At 35.9% G+C, this 15,398-nt stretch overlaps 4 protein-coding genes across 7 annotated transcripts; 2 read left to right on the forward strand and 2 right to left on the reverse strand.

Annotated features, from left to right (window-relative positions):
• Nucleotides 1-129: 129 nt before the first annotated feature.
• LOC135172754 (glycerol kinase 3-like) lies at nucleotides 130-8,487 on the reverse strand. Of its 4 annotated transcripts, none has more exons than XM_064139087.1 (12): nucleotides 8,348-8,487; nucleotides 6,256-6,485; nucleotides 4,534-4,613; nucleotides 3,863-4,121; nucleotides 3,450-3,667; nucleotides 2,960-3,172; nucleotides 2,775-2,885; nucleotides 2,319-2,575; nucleotides 1,689-1,894; nucleotides 1,343-1,486; nucleotides 1,165-1,251; nucleotides 130-925 (listed from the first exon to the last, which is right to left on the reverse strand). In XM_064139087.1, exons 2-12 carry the CDS (start codon nucleotides 6,386-6,388, stop codon nucleotides 828-830), a joined length of 1,806 nt encoding a protein of 601 aa, XP_063995157.1. In that variant the 5' UTR covers nucleotides 6,389-6,485; nucleotides 8,348-8,487; the 3' UTR covers nucleotides 130-827. The 4 variants fall into 4 exon arrangements, with proteins under 4 accessions (XP_063995157.1, XP_063995156.1, XP_063995158.1 ...); XM_064139086.1 differs by having other exon boundaries at nucleotides 8,307-8,445; XM_064139088.1 differs by lacking the exon at nucleotides 8,348-8,487 and having other exon boundaries at nucleotides 6,256-6,534.
• Nucleotides 8,488-9,078: 591 nt separating this feature from the next.
• LOC135172790 (uncharacterized protein) lies at nucleotides 9,079-9,817 on the forward strand. Its single transcript, XM_064139155.1, has 2 exons — nucleotides 9,079-9,183; nucleotides 9,710-9,817. The coding sequence occupies exons 1-2, from the start codon at nucleotides 9,079-9,081 to the stop codon at nucleotides 9,815-9,817; spliced, it is 213 nt and encodes a 70-aa protein (XP_063995225.1).
• A 24-nt stretch (nucleotides 9,818-9,841) lies between these two features.
• Nucleotides 9,842-10,302, forward strand: LOC135172787 (peptidyl-tRNA hydrolase 2, mitochondrial). Its single transcript, XM_064139152.1, has one exon. It carries the CDS (start codon nucleotides 9,842-9,844, stop codon nucleotides 10,253-10,255), a length of 414 nt encoding a protein of 137 aa, XP_063995222.1. The 3' UTR covers nucleotides 10,256-10,302.
• Nucleotides 10,303-10,479: 177 nt separating this feature from the next.
• Nucleotides 10,480-15,145, reverse strand: LOC135172762 (transmembrane protein 145). The gene is made up of 5 exons (XM_064139106.1): nucleotides 14,763-15,145; nucleotides 14,055-14,562; nucleotides 13,428-13,565; nucleotides 13,094-13,349; nucleotides 10,480-13,013 (listed from the first exon to the last, which is right to left on the reverse strand). Exons 1-5 carry the CDS (start codon nucleotides 15,143-15,145, stop codon nucleotides 12,826-12,828), a joined length of 1,473 nt encoding a protein of 490 aa, XP_063995176.1. The 3' UTR covers nucleotides 10,480-12,825.
• Between the last annotated feature and the right edge of the window lie 253 nt (nucleotides 15,146-15,398).

Below are 15,398 nucleotides of genomic sequence, written 5' to 3' on the forward strand. Positions count from 1 at the left end.
ATTCTAAACATGAATTTGGGACTTCCAAATATTATGGGATTGATGATTAAGAATCCCCCTTCATTACAATATTGTCAAACCCAGGATCTGTCGTTTAATAGTATTGATAAAAAATTATTCTATCCGCTCTGTCATTAACTCATCAGTTTTATTGATTACTCGTCTGGAAAATACACTTTGTACGATGATCTAATTAATTTCGACAAATTTAGCAAGGCTTCAATAGTAAAATTCGGAGGAGAGAAGAATGCATAAATTCAATGAAAGCTTCGTTGTAAATCTGTACGTTAATTCACTATAATAAATATTTCAACAAGTGTACCACATTCCCATTCTTTTTGTACCAATTAACCGGGAGAGAGAAATTCAAAACTATAATGGAAAGCGCGAGGTGTATAAAATCCGCGTAAAAATTCACTTGAATACTATAATTATCTCAGACATGAATATGTAACTAAAAATACGGTAATCTTAGAATTGAGCATAGGCCAAGTTCATGCAATAGACGAAAATATAACAATGATAAAAAGACGAGAAGTTTAATTTACAAAAAGACAAGGAACTGAATACACAATGTCCAAGAGTCGAATAAATACTTAAGTACCGAAATTGTAAGCAAAAAAAGCGCACTTTGTCTCTGTAAAAAAAATGATAAATTGAATTCGTCAAAAATTTATTAAGAGACTAAAATAAATGAAAAAGATCACTGGCTCGTAAAAGAACGGGCGTGTTAAATGTCGTCTATCTAGTAAAAATCTTTAATCCTCATTGAATTCACCTAGATTCTGCTCAACAATTTAGCTGTGGGACAATTGCAGTGAATATTGTCACCGGTTTTCGAAGTAGTAACTTAATCGTAGGAGAATGAAAGTCGACATGATGAACCAACTGGCTGGAATAGATGCCAATATTCTGTATCTCTCATCTGCAACACGCAACGAAAAAGTTTGCGATTAGAGGGCGACTTCAGAATGAAATATGAGAAGTTGCAAGCTGATAGGGAAAGATTGACACCGGACTATAGTATTGTGTAGGCAATTTATATAGTATAATTTATGATTGGAGTTATGTTTTTAACCATAATCCGGAGATTAGTATAATTTGATAGCAAAAGGCAAATGCTCTCCAAATTTATTGCGTTATCATTCCTGATAATATTCTTACCTGTCATTTGATCGGACATTTTCACAGCCGCCCATCCTAAACTTCTCTGCACAGCCATTTTCCATTTTTTGTATCGTGAGTCTCGCTCTGAAGAATAGATAAAGTTGTTCAAATGATTAGTTATGAAAAACATAACTACATTCCATTCAATGTTGATTAATTCTTCATTTCAAAATACCTTCAGGCGTAGTCGTTGGTAAAAATGTGTCCGAAGGTACAGTTTCCACTTCTTCCCCTTCTAGATCCCACACTTCAATACCTTCTGCTTGCCCGGCGGCTACAGCAGCTCCTAGCGCAGTTATATCTGGCATTTTTGATCGAACTACAAATAGAAATAAAATTCACAATTATTTTCTAGGCATGTCTAATGGTTAATCAAAGTGTCCAACGGCCGTCGATTGAAAAACTTGATTATATCTGAGTAATAAGTAGATTTTTTACACCGCTGTAGGTACCCTCCTCCTAAACAATTTTATGATTCCATTCGTGATTACTTTGACAAGGAAAATAAAATAAATACTTACACACAGGTATACCGCATAAATCAGCTTGGAGCTGCATGAGTAAATTATTTGTTGACATTTTTCCATCGGCATGAAGTTTTGTTAACGGAAAGCCACAGTCTTTATTCATTGCTTCCAAAATATCTCTTGTTTGGAAACAGACAGCTTCTAACGAGGCTCGGATTATGTGCTGCTTAGTCGTAAATGCTGTCAGACCGCAAATAATTCTACAAATCACCATAGTTAAAAATTACAAGAGGAAATAGTTGAAAATGTACATCACTCATGCATTATTCAGAAAGCCCATCACTGTGATTTGTCATTAATTTGACAACAACGAAGCAGAAAGATCGGTGAAAGTAGGAAATTAAAAATATATGGAAACAAATAATCTCATCGAATGAAAAAATTTAATTTCTCCCAATAACAATCGTTACTGGCTGTGATGCCAGGCTAACTCTCGAGAGATATCATCTGCAGCTCAGAAATTTTTTTGCAGCAGTTTTATCGTAATATTTTTGAAAAAAATCTATCTTCCTCGAGATAATACTTCGATAAGTGTAATACAATGTGTCCACATATGACGATTAATACTGTTGAGGTGAGACAGTCTATTAAACAATTACAGAATGTGAGTTGGAGTATACATACCCTCTAGCATCTTTTCTCCAATACGGTGCATACAAGCCGTTAAAAGCTGGGACAAAGTAAACATCGCCAGTACTGAAAACGCTCTGTGCTAAGTCCTCACTCTCATTGACGTCTTTGATGAGCTTGAGATTATCACGTAACCACTTTATGGCCGCTCCAGCAACAGCCACGGAGCCTTCCAAGGCATACACTGCAGGACTGTTAGGCCCCATTTTGTATGCCACTGTTGTTATCAAACCGTGAGAGGAATGAACACGCTGGGAAGAAAATTCCATGAAAAAGTGCAATGAATTTTAAGATAAATTTATTTTAAATGGTGCCAAATTTTCAAATGAAAGATCTTTGAATTTTCAGTCGAATAACAAAAGTCATTGAATATTTCTGACAATTGTTATTGAAATTTTTCTTCTGCTTTAATTAGTTTTAGATACTCTTTTCAAGATAGAAGATATTTACTGTTGTTCCAGTGTTTAATAAGAGGAAGCATCCATTTCTGTAAGTGTTCTTTGCTTGACCTTTCTTGAGGCAGTTCTGACCGACTAGAGCCGCTTGCTGATTACCTAGAATCTAAAGACCGGGTGAAATGTTTTTATTCCTTTTTATTTGTGTTTTTCTTCTTGATTAAACATTCCATTACTTACTCCGGAGATTGGAATACCTTCGAGAGGACCCACTGTTATTCGTCCGTATACTTCCGAACTACTTCGAATTTCCGGCAATAGTTTCATGGAAATATCAAAGTATCTACATAGTGTTGGATCCCATGCAAGCGTCTCGATGTTCATCAACATTGTTCGTGAAGCGTTCGTCACGTCTGTTATGTAAAGACCATTATCTTTTCCGCCAGTCAAGTTCTGGGTAACACAGGAAAAGTTTCGAATCAATATATGACTTTATTGAGAAAAATATTTTATCTCTCTTGAATTCTGCAATTGAAAAATACCATCGAAGTTCTACAGGATTCCTATTAACAACTCTACCAGTTTTACGTTCATCTACATTCTTACACAAAATGTTGAACCATAACTTGTTGTGGGAATTTTAGATATTCTTACTGCGAGCAATGGGAATGATTGCGCATCACGAATGCGGCATAAAATTTTTACAACTCTTTTCATTGCAGTTACTTACCCATATAATCCAAGTATCCATAGTCCCCACTTTGCATCTTTTGTCCCGCATCGCTTTTTTTACAGCTGGCACATTGTGTTTCAGCCATCTTATCTTCAATGCTGAGAAATATGGACTGACTGGCAGACCACACAACGGTTTTAAATGATTTTTACTCTGATCGGGAAACTTAGCAATTATCTGATCTACCATAGAATCTGCACGAATATCAGACCAAACTGAAATCATAAGAAACATGTTAATTCCTCTAAAAATTTTACGAACCAGAATACCCAACGCAATCCGTTTTTTTTCATAATCGTAGTTTATAAGGAAAGAACGGCTCGAGTGTTCGTTCATTTTTTTTCAATGGAAGATTACTGAGGAAATATCATAAGATGGTGTTGTTTCAATTCTTAGGATATTCATCTCACCGATCGTATTATGAAGAGCCTCGCCAGTAATGGAATCCCAGGCTATCGTCGTCTCTCTCGCATTAGTGATACCAATAGAAACGATCTCACTGACACTGAGGCCAAGTCTTTCCAACTGTTTGATTACATCCTTAATACAAGCTTTGACAGCAAACAGGATCTCCTTGGGATCCTGCTCAGCCCACCCCTCTTGTGGATTTAGCAACTCAATATCAATAGAGTGATGCGCAACCTCAGCAATACGTTTTGCATTGAACACCTAAATAGAGTATTCACAAAGAGAAAAAAATTAAATTTTATTTCACGAACCTAATCCCTGAGTCGATTGTAACTTGATTCGATATTTGCGATTAAGATTTGCTAGAACTAAATCAACATATGTCTCAAAGTACCAGCGGTTATCTGAGTTGCAAGTTTTTCTCCTGCTTTTTAAGAAAGAAATTCTCAACATAGATGAAGTGCTAAAAAGAAGTTTCTTTCTTAGTCAAATTTGAATAGATCAAAGTTTTGAAATCCAAGGATTTCCACTTGACGCTTTTTTCTCTGTGTTATGAATATCTTCTTCCGCTTATGTAATTTGTAAATGGAAAAGATTGAAAACAGGAAAAATGAACGGGCTCTCTGGTTCACCAGTTATTCATTCGTGATTAATAATTTTAAGAAATTCTTACCACAAAGCGGATGGTCCTAGTGCCGACATCGAGAACTCCAATTAGTGGTCCCCCTCTTTTTAGGGCGCCAGGCAACGTGTCTGCAACAGGGAAGAAAACAGTTGTCTTTTTGTCTTTTTCCAGGATTGTGTGTACTTAGACAGATCACAGAATTTCTTTGATAAATATAAGATAGAGTTTGACCCTCGGTGAATGTGCAATCACCGGATGTAAAAAATCTGATAAATAGTCGTCACAGAAGCTTCTTCGACCCTCTCTTATATAATTATCCAGCGTCGTATTGTGTACAGCACAATAATCACATTATAAAGTTAAAAGCAAATAAGATAAATATTTTTCATAACGTTTTACAAATTCAACAATATAATAAAAAACGATTCATATGCCTTGAATTTTGTCTCCAGCTTCCGCAACGCTCCCACCAGATAGACAAAAATTCGTACGTCTTCCCATTTTCCACTTATTATGAATGAAATTAACGAATCACTTCTCAAATTCATTAAAATTGAAAGACAGTTACTCTTGTTTTTTGATTGGAAAGCTAGGCGACTAAAGTCGTTGGTTACAAACAAGTAGCCGATGAGGAATGTTAATTTTGCACGACCGGCGTGTGAACAACGTGTTCCTGAGACGGACTGCTCGTGCTTTTTTTAATCCACCATACATGATAGTACGTGGGTATTCAGACGTGACGTCATTAACCGCAGCTCGTCTTGATTGGCTACGACGAGGAGGCTCGAAATGTCACTTCCCCTTTCCCCTCATTCACTCGTCAATTCTTATCGCAAAACGCAGTTCTGATTGTTTAGTACATAGGAAAATGTTGATGCATAAACTTGTGAATTATTTGCAATCTATTCCTGACAAATATTGAATGATAATGGAACCAGTTGGGATCTGGAGCATTCCGATGATTCCATTCTCCCAGTCTCTATTCATCCTGTGACAATAGTTTCAAATATATCTCGTGTAGAGGAATAGGTCTTCAGTATATCTTTCAAAAAGCTCTAGACTAATCTCCTAAAAATTACTCCGAAGATTTATTCCAAAGATAGATATGTTTCTACGAGGGGAATTCCTAGAATTTTCTTCTCATAGTAAACGCAAATCTAAAGACAAGTTTAATGAGATTTCCAAAAGCATTATTCGAGAGAAATTGAGCAACAGTTTGCAACGGGATATCAGGACAAGTCATAAAAATAAATGCAACAATTTTTTCCGGAAGGATACAAGGTTTGTGGCATTTAAAAATTCTCAGTGACAGGTACGTCACTACAAGTGCTCCACGTGCTATGGATACCCTATATATAGATGACAGTCCCCCGATTATTCCCAAGGGCTGGATAAAGGTAACTTATTATTAGCGTAGACATCGGCGAAAAGAACATTCAAACTGTGGCACAATGAAAGTTTCACAGTCAAGTAAATTTCCTAAATTCTACTATTAAATTTATTTACATACCATAGACGCACGCAGCAAAATCCTAACGAACAGTGAAAGTTGAAAGTAAAATGAATGAAGGAAACGCCTTTTTTTATCGTAATTGGACTTTGAGCTTTTCGTCAACGACCCATTCTTGAATTCCAATATTCAACGCGCGAAAAAAATACCGTGAGTTTAATTGGAGCGATTAAAATTAGAATGATGAAAGAAACCTTTGAAATCTTTCTGACAATTAATTATCTGTTATTATCAAATTTATCAAGTGATGGCTTTAGTACCTGTGGACTTGAAGGAATAATACTTGAAGATACTTGTTTTCCTCTTCATGTCCTGAACATCGTGATCGTCCATAGGTGACCGCTGGATTCGTTTGTTGACGCCGAAGGTGTCATCCATCTCCGTAGATTCCATCTCCAATAATCCTTATTACACTTCAATATTGTTCAGGTTATTTGATTAGAACTCAGGAAGATGCACTGAACACCCAACGGCACTTGGTGACTCGCGACTGCCGAAAAAAAAGTCGGTAAATACTGATAATACAGGTGGCCACATGGGAGGAGTAATTCACGCATTTCTTATACGCGTATGGGTGGATAAACTGGTTAGCATTATTCAAATTTAGAGGGTAATGATCCTGTTCTCATGTAGGTAACCCGCTGTGATACTGTTGGTTAAAATGAGGTGGTTTGTTGGCTCGGGCCGCTCTGAAACTGTACCTTGTTCTCGTGGCTGAGGCCAATGTTACGTCATTTGCAATCTTGGGTGAACTTCATAAATATTCATTGTTTTATGAGTTTGTTCGTCGCTTTTCTACTTTTATATGAGAGCTTGCAAGTGGCGACCCGTAATTTGTTAATTTTTTCAATTTTTGTTAAGATAATAGGTAAAGATTATTAAAATCAATGTCATAGTTTTTTAAGACAGACTGTCAATTTTATAAATATTGTAACGTTATTGGACAAAATAAGGCTGCAATGGAAGAATTGCATGGGAGTTATACTTGATGGAATAATCAAAGAGCGCCCCAGCGAATGCAATTAGAGGATCTAATTAACTGCTAATTATAATCGCGTTTGCGTCCCACCTATATTACGCTAAAAGACTCCATTAATACTCCTCGTGATAAAAAAATGCATTATGAAATTAGTATTTGTGAAATTAGTGAAGATATTTTTTGGTTATCAATTGTCCAATTTTTTGATTGAAGATCGTTGGATCTAGACCGAGGTCTACAACAAACTAAAAAATACTGAAACATACGGTGAAACTAATAAATTCGTATGAATTGGTGTTTGAAACAAAAAAGTCAAAAGAGTAGTCAAAGTCGCTCCCACGGTCATTGTTTTAATTAAGTAAATTATCGAATCGATGACGGTTTTTATTGTACTGATGAGTACTGGACATGATGTGGTCTGGTAGTAGGCCGCATGATGCGTTAGTTTATCCCGGGAAACATCGGACTACTTGGAGTAACCATATCCACCCGAATCTTATATACGAAACTGGTTGGGCTGAGAGCACTTACGAGAATTGTCTACATCACTTTCTTGGCTCATAAGAACCAAAATACTATCATAAAAAAAGGAATAATAATTTCCCATCATCCGTTACTATATCGATTATTTTTTCGGATGGTTCGCAATTGTTTCGGTGCTATATTAATGAGCCAAAAAATTGTTGAATGATCGTTTAAAGCCTTTGGTGTGCAAAAACACTCGATGAAGAGCCCGAGTCCATCTAGCGTCAGATTGTGCGAAACAGTTCTCTGATATAATGTTGCCTTTTTTAAATTGTTTACTTCAGATATCTGTGTAAAAGAAATTAGAAATACAATTTATTCACGCGATTTTTTTATGTCATTTGTTATACAAAAATCAGGAGAATTCCAGAGCATTTAATCGAATTGCTCTTTTGAGGTCAACATGATGATAAAAATTAGCATTTGCTAAAATTGAAATTTACAAAACTAATTCTAACCGAAAGACACTTCAATCAAACATTATCGCTCTACAAAATCGATGTCAACCGTCAATCAATGACGCAAACCGATCATTAATATTTTGACTATTAATGTCTTCGGTGAATAAATGTCACCAGTCAATAACATGATGCTTACTGGTCAATTCCAGATGTTTACAATAGCGCAATCAATCTGACGGGGGGCATATCACCACATAATTACTGCAAGCATGGGAATGCGCCAATTCTATTCCTTGAATCCCCATAAACACAATCCAATGCGTGCGCATGCATTGGGTCGCCCGTCGTGGTCGATACTAAAGGGGTGAATACCATTGGAAAAATAGTAAAAAATATTTCTACCTACTTCGGAACGTCAAAAGAAGATGTAACAAATGCCGTGGGTACCTAGAGTTATTTATAAATTGGTGACACGCCGACAAAGCCCGGTTATTTCACAAACATGTGGCCGAGACGAGACACTATCACTAACTGCCTCCTCCGTTGCCCGCGTCGCCGATATTGCGCACAGCGCTTCAGCCATGTGTTATTTGGATCTGTAGGTGGGACACACGATTAACTGCAGTGTCCACGTGAAAGCTTCATTTAATATTGAAATATTTATATCGAGGAGAGAACGAGCAACAGCGATTCGGGCAAAACTAAGGTGATAACAATTTAACGATGGCGGAATAACTATGAAGTTGTGTTATGATTCGTCAATATTTTGAGAGACAATGGTTGGCGGTTGGGGGATCCAACACCGGCTGGCACTGACGGAATGAAAAATGCAGGAGCCTGAGAGCTATCGCTTTTCTTGACTAACATAGAAATTTTTTTTCAGATTTTATGTATTTGCATATTGACAGATATTTGTCCTGCTGTAGGAGTAACTGTCTTCCAATTGCTTCAGGGAGTTCTGATTGTGCAGGATAATGAGTAGCAATGAAGGACTCAATTTGGAAGATTCAAATTTTTGTTTGCGTTGGCGAAACTGTCTTGTTAATACTCTTGGTTGGTATTCATGAGGGGGGTCTCTATTTATCACGTGGCTAGTGTGCACATTTCCAGTGGAATGATAAACCGGGAATCTGGATAAAAAAATATTTTTTCGGGATCTAATATGACAGTAGATTAATATGACTAATCCAGAGGAGGTGACACAAGGGGATGATGACATTGAGGATCCTGTTGAACGGATGTTGAAGAAGACTGGATGTATTGAGCTTCATTATCAGGTTCAGGTAATGAACTAATGCTTGTGTAATAGTTCAGGCTAATCAAAATCCAAAATTCATTTTAAACGGTGAAATGTTGAATAAAAATCAGATTTTCTTGTTGGGTAATATAGTACATTGCGTTACTAGTGTGTAAAGTCACCCTTTTTTTATACAGATGTATTCTCACAGTATCTTTCGTTATAACCTTTTTCGGAGTCAATTGAGTTCTACAACAAATATAATTGTAAAAATTAGGCTGTCTTCATCAGATGCGAAATATCTAAAGGGAGCCCCGGCTTGTAAAAGAGCCTGGGTTCAAAGGCTTAAGGATAAACGTATGAAAAAAAAGCTTCATGTTTATTCCTGAATTACCCCAATATACTCCATACCCTAGAGATGTGAACAATTCTGCTCCTTCATTCTCCTCCCTCCCAACTGCAGAATCTCCCTGATCCTGTTTTAAGCTCATTTTCTCTGGAATATTTTTCTCATAAGTTTAAAACTAGTTCACCCCAGAAGACAACCAACCACGAGAACATTTATTTTGCAGGAATGCATAGCAGAGACCCAAGACTGGCGTAAGTGTCAAGACCAAGTTCAGAAATTCAAAGTATGCATGGGAGAATACCAGAAGAAACAAGCTAACGAATACAAATGAATTCCATGTAAATAACGAGTCACAATGAGTTACATTTTACGAAGATTAAAGTACCTCATTACCAGGGGCTTTCCCGACGAGTATTTTAAGATGGTATTAGTGGTGAGAAGTGATATTGCAATGAGTCGCGGAAAGATAGCATCCCAGTGTGCTCACGCTGCTGTAGAGTGTGTGCAACGATTCGGAAGTGGAAAGATTGATAAAAAAATTCTCGACACCTGGTTCTTTATGGGACAACCGAAAATTGTCCTGAGGATTACTAGCGAAGAGAAACTTAAGGATTTGGCTGATGAAGTCAAGGCTCGGGGACTTACTGCCGTTGTTATCAGGGATGCTGGCAAAACTCAACTGCAGCCTGGGACTATTTCAGTTCTGGGTATTGGTCCTGGACCTAATAGTGTCGTGGACGAGCTCACTTCACATCTGAAATTACTTTGACATGTATGAAAAGAAATTGTTGGTGAATATATTGTTTGTTTGGTTAATACGATTGCTTTATTATTTAGAATGGCCCAGAAGACAGAGAATGAGACTTTAGAAGGTGTTTTGATGCGGTCTATGTGTACGAAAAAAAATGTATTCTCTTGCAGAGAATTCTGAAATGTTGTGAAACTAAAGTTCCATTATGTGAAGAGGAGAATTATTACAATACAGAAATTACCTTTTAATTAGATTTCAAAGAAAATTTAATATTTATTTACATAAAAATTAAAAAACAATCTCTCCTCTACTGCAGTGTAATATTGAAATGAGCTGGAAAATACCTGATTTTCTTGCGCGTTCTTTCACACAGACTCCCAACTTCATTATAATTTCGGTCTCGGTATTTTCGTCAGCTAAAATAAATTGATTCAGCTCGAGTCAAACAGCTACATGTCTGATAAATGAGTCGTGAATTCTTCATCGGATGGAATAGCCAATATTAAAATTTATAATTATGCATAACGAATATCACATACACTATTTAGAAAACTATATAAAGAAACATCTATGTGTACAATTTGCATCATTTTTTATCACTTAGATTACTTGTCATTGTATGTCACTTCGATTGTTCTGTTTATATTTGTTACAATATTTAAATGCACTTAAATGTTGGAATTATAATTGTGATTCACTCGCTTATCCATACAAGGTGTCACATTTCAATCGACTATTTTACAAATGTCTCAGAAAGGGAAAAACGTTAAAAGACTCTCATTTTTCGTGAAATTCTAAACAAAAAAAATCTGTCATGAATTTTCTTGAAGTCTTTCTTTTCTAAAATATTTAACATCATCTGGAAATCGGTTTGTATCACTCATTTCGTGGTCATCATCGTTTCAATACTGAAGTAATTATGTAAAAAAGAACACCCATACTTGATCCCGAGGGATTATTGTGAGGGATGGAATATAAAAGTGCCTAAAACAAGTGAACATTTTTGTACAATTACAATCTACATTCTTAAATGTTCAGTTTGAGCAAGAATATTGGTAAGGGCTGCCAGTGGTTCTGAGTACATCTTCAAATCGGTTGGAATGCTCAGAGATTCTAAGGAATGAATGACAGTGAATCACTGACGCAAAAGAAAATCGTAGTGAAGTGATAAAACGAGGCAAGTGCATTTTGCCGAGTCTCAGTTTCCGATTAATGACTTGTAAGTGAAAGAAGATGGCGAAATTAGAAATTTTTTTTTGTAGGGCAAAGTGTGGGCTGCCACAAAGGTTTTAACGTAAATTTTGTTATTTCCCTGCCTTTAGAAAAAAATCGCCGGTTACTTATACTGTGCCAAATGCGCTTACTATCTGTTACCATTTCACTACAGTCGTAACTTCCCATGCAACCTAAACTTGTTTATGTAAAATGAAAAGTTGTACAAAAAAATATCAGATGCTTGCATCGAAATCAAATTATTGAGAAATATATCAGTAAAATGGCACGGAAGCCTGTACCTTTATCATTCCACTAACAATTAACTATTCTATCCTAAAATATATATCACGTATAAATGAGTTTGTTGCTAAAAAATAATCGATGAAAAATTTGAAATTCTTCGCGGTTACGAACGGAGAAAATGTGAAACTTTACACGTTCAACATATAACAAGCATAAGGCAATTCGCATTCATCTTACATGATGTAATCTGTGAAGTTTTCGAAAAGTGTTTTGTTAACGAAATAACCGTGTAAAAGGGAGAGAACTGATTTATACGGATTGATGAATATTCAGAGGTACTTCAGTCTCAGTTCGTACGAACTCTTTCGAGTATTCATTAGCATTCTTTCTTTTAAGTTAAAAAGTTTTGGCAAAGATACATCACACTCATTTCTCTTAGTTCGTTAACATTCCAAATTTGTTCAATCTTATCAAAGTGAAAATACTCATTTTCGACGATATACGGATGATGGCTAAAATTATAAGGATATCCAACTATCTCTTACAGTTTGATCCATGTGACCTATATAGATAATGCTCATAAACATTTTTACAAATCATTTCATCAATTTCTATTCAAAAAAGAATTTTCTATTTATTTCCCGATTTTCAAAACGTCTTCTAACGATTTAATTTTATTATTAAAATACATATCAGCAAAATTTGGATAATTAATAGGACGCAAATGAAACTTCCAGTACTTAACTACCAAACAAGAGGAACACTTCAGTTAGTAGTTTAGTAGATAGGAAAAAACCAGTGTTTGGATATCCGAATAACTTTTGAAAGCTAGAATTAATTAGAAAAATAATTTGTTCAATTTACACACGAACCAACTTACGATGCCGAAGCAGAGAAATTCTTTCTGTTTGACAAGCATTTGAGAATCAAATGAAGTTGAATGACAAAAAGATTGAGGCCCTCTTGCAGGGATATTACAAATTAACTACTTATTTCAATGTTTCTATCAAGATGTAAAATTTATTCTTCAAAATCTGATCTGAATTTTATTCCTCCCTGCCCGATTGTTAGCTAAGAATAGGGAAATTGATGTCTCCACTCTCTTTGAATTATACATTGATTACTTCCCATTAAGCTATTATCTTATTGAGTTCTGGTTCCACATAATTGTTCAATACGTGTGGTGCTTCATTGAACTCATCGAGTTCATCACCATTGTCAGCACCTTGTGCTAGTAAAAAATACTGTTCACTTCGTGTTGGCCAGAGTAAATGGGCCATTACGCAATAAGCATAGCAATCAGCAGAGTATGTAATCCCTAAAAGGAATTAATTTAAATTCATTTAATTGATTAAATTATTCAAAGCAATTAGACTATTTTCAAAAAAATTAACTTACCAAGCAGAAGTTTAAACCTCCACAGGGCACTAATTTGCAATGCAATAAGTGCAATAATTGGTAAGTATATGAACCACACCAGTGCAGATGCCCCAAAGTGAAGTAGAAAATTTAATTTCTGGGTATTGTGTTCGTAGGTCATTGTGTTACGTAGTTCGAACAAAAACCAAATCATGATGACACTGCGGAATAGGAGAATAAACCACCCGGGCCAAGTTTGATACTCGTCAATGTCCTCGACAATATCCACCTCTGTCTGAATAATTACAATAATTTTCATCGCCGTCATTAATACGCACCGATAATTTTCACATAAAAATATTCATTAGCTCACCATATTCCATACGTAGAGCAAAATATGCACAACACCATAGCAGAACCATATGAGAAAGACGAGTGGTTTCCATGTCAGTTCGATTCTCGTAACAGCCCAGCCTTTGGCTAATAGGAGAAGGAGTAACATAAACGTTGTCTGGAATAAAAAGAAGAGCATTGTCAAAGTTGAAAATAATTCTCGAAATTTCAAACAGCAAAAATTACTAATGCTTAACAAATTCATTTATTCATTTAAACAAAATATTCAACTCTGACTGAAAAATGCCAATCTCCTATAAATTTAATTCCAATGTTTATGATGATGAGAATTGGAGGTGAGTTAGTAAGTTGATTGAATATTCAATTATTGAATAATGCAGTCGGTGTGAGTACATTTTAAAAGTCTAAGCTATTTTTTCCTGGTCCTGGGATTGTTCATGTTGACTTGGCATGTTCACAGGTCTCTGTATTGAGCTGTGACACTCTACTATCGCAAAGTGAATATATGAATGTACACTGTTATCGTGAGTTCCCGAAGAGAGATAAATCGTAAGAACGAATGTCTCCCCATCCATTGAAAGCAGACGGACTTTTTGTGAAAATAAAAATTAAACAGTAAACAAAACAAAATGATATGTGTACTTACTCGTGACAATATATCAAAAATATCACCAGCAACTTCTAGCTGTTCATACCCCACACCATCGAGTGCAAATTTTAAAACGTGTATAAGAATTAAACAAATGGCTATAAACTCTAGCAATAAACTAGCAGTGAATAGCCTGGTAACTGGATGTCTCTGTAGTCTGACAGCGTACAGTTGTAGTGGCACAAGTATAATATAACACAGGAAAAATAATAAATATAGTTCAATTGTGTTCTGACGATCGTACGAAAACTGATACGTTAAACTATTAAATCCACTGTTATTTGGATTCCCATTGACGAGCCAAATATCATAGTCAATGTCCAGGCTCTCATTGAACCACTCCCACTGGCAAGTTTTTGTGTTACGATAGCAGGAGACAAAACTCATGTACCAAAATCTTGGTTGCAAAAGATCTTGAATCACGTAAGTGAATTGATGATTTTTTATCACGTTCCAAGGAAGATCCTCGTCTGGACATAGTTTATTCTTGGAGCATGGTATTCGCCTGAAAGAATGAAGATTCAATCCATGGATTTCGGTTCCAATGATGTCATCAAATAGGCAAATGGTTTTAGATTAAGATTGTAACATTAGAGGCAGTAAAGATAAAATCAAACGAGAGAGAATTCATTAAATAAGTGAGTAATTGAGTTGTTCACACGCCCACTAGAGTCGTAACTTAACAAAAAAAATGTGAAAAATTACCTTAAAAAATCCTGTCCATCTTGATTACACTCCGAGTCATAAGAGCTCTCATTGAGTGTATTAAACATCATGGCACAAGCGAGATTTCTATCTTCGATAGTTCTGTTCCCATAATATCCCAAGAAATGGTTCCTGTCCAGCACAGCCAGAGTGATCATCCTCGAGGGGACTCTTCTTGCGGTAACATTGCCGAAAATATATCCAAAAGAGTCTCTCTGACGATGGCGGTCAGTTTGTTGAAAGCCAAATTTCATTAAAAATCTGAAAAACTCTTTGGTATTGAAAGTACCAGTGATATGAGTCCCCTCTCCCTGGCTCACTACCCCCAATAGAACGATTAAGGTCCACATTAGTTGATAAATCCGTATCCACCCCATCTTCATTCATAACAAATAGTTACGTCTGACAATGAAAGGAGGAAAATTTTTTATTGCTTTTCTTCGAGCCTGAAGTGTCGTATTATCTGTAAATGTTTTGATAACGAGTAACAGCTGTTGATAACAGCAGCACGTATTCAAACACTAGTTCAACACTCTCGTCATCCACACGTCGTTGTTCCCATTTTGATGGTCTCAAATATTTTTATTGTGATAAATATTCTCATACTGTTTATTTCATTGTTAAATACACTGCACT

Source organism: Diachasmimorpha longicaudata, chromosome 2 (genome assembly GCF_034640455.1).
Source record: "Diachasmimorpha longicaudata isolate KC_UGA_2023 chromosome 2, iyDiaLong2, whole genome shotgun sequence".
In the NCBI taxonomy this organism is placed as follows: Eukaryota; Metazoa; Arthropoda; class Insecta; order Hymenoptera; family Braconidae; genus Diachasmimorpha; species Diachasmimorpha longicaudata.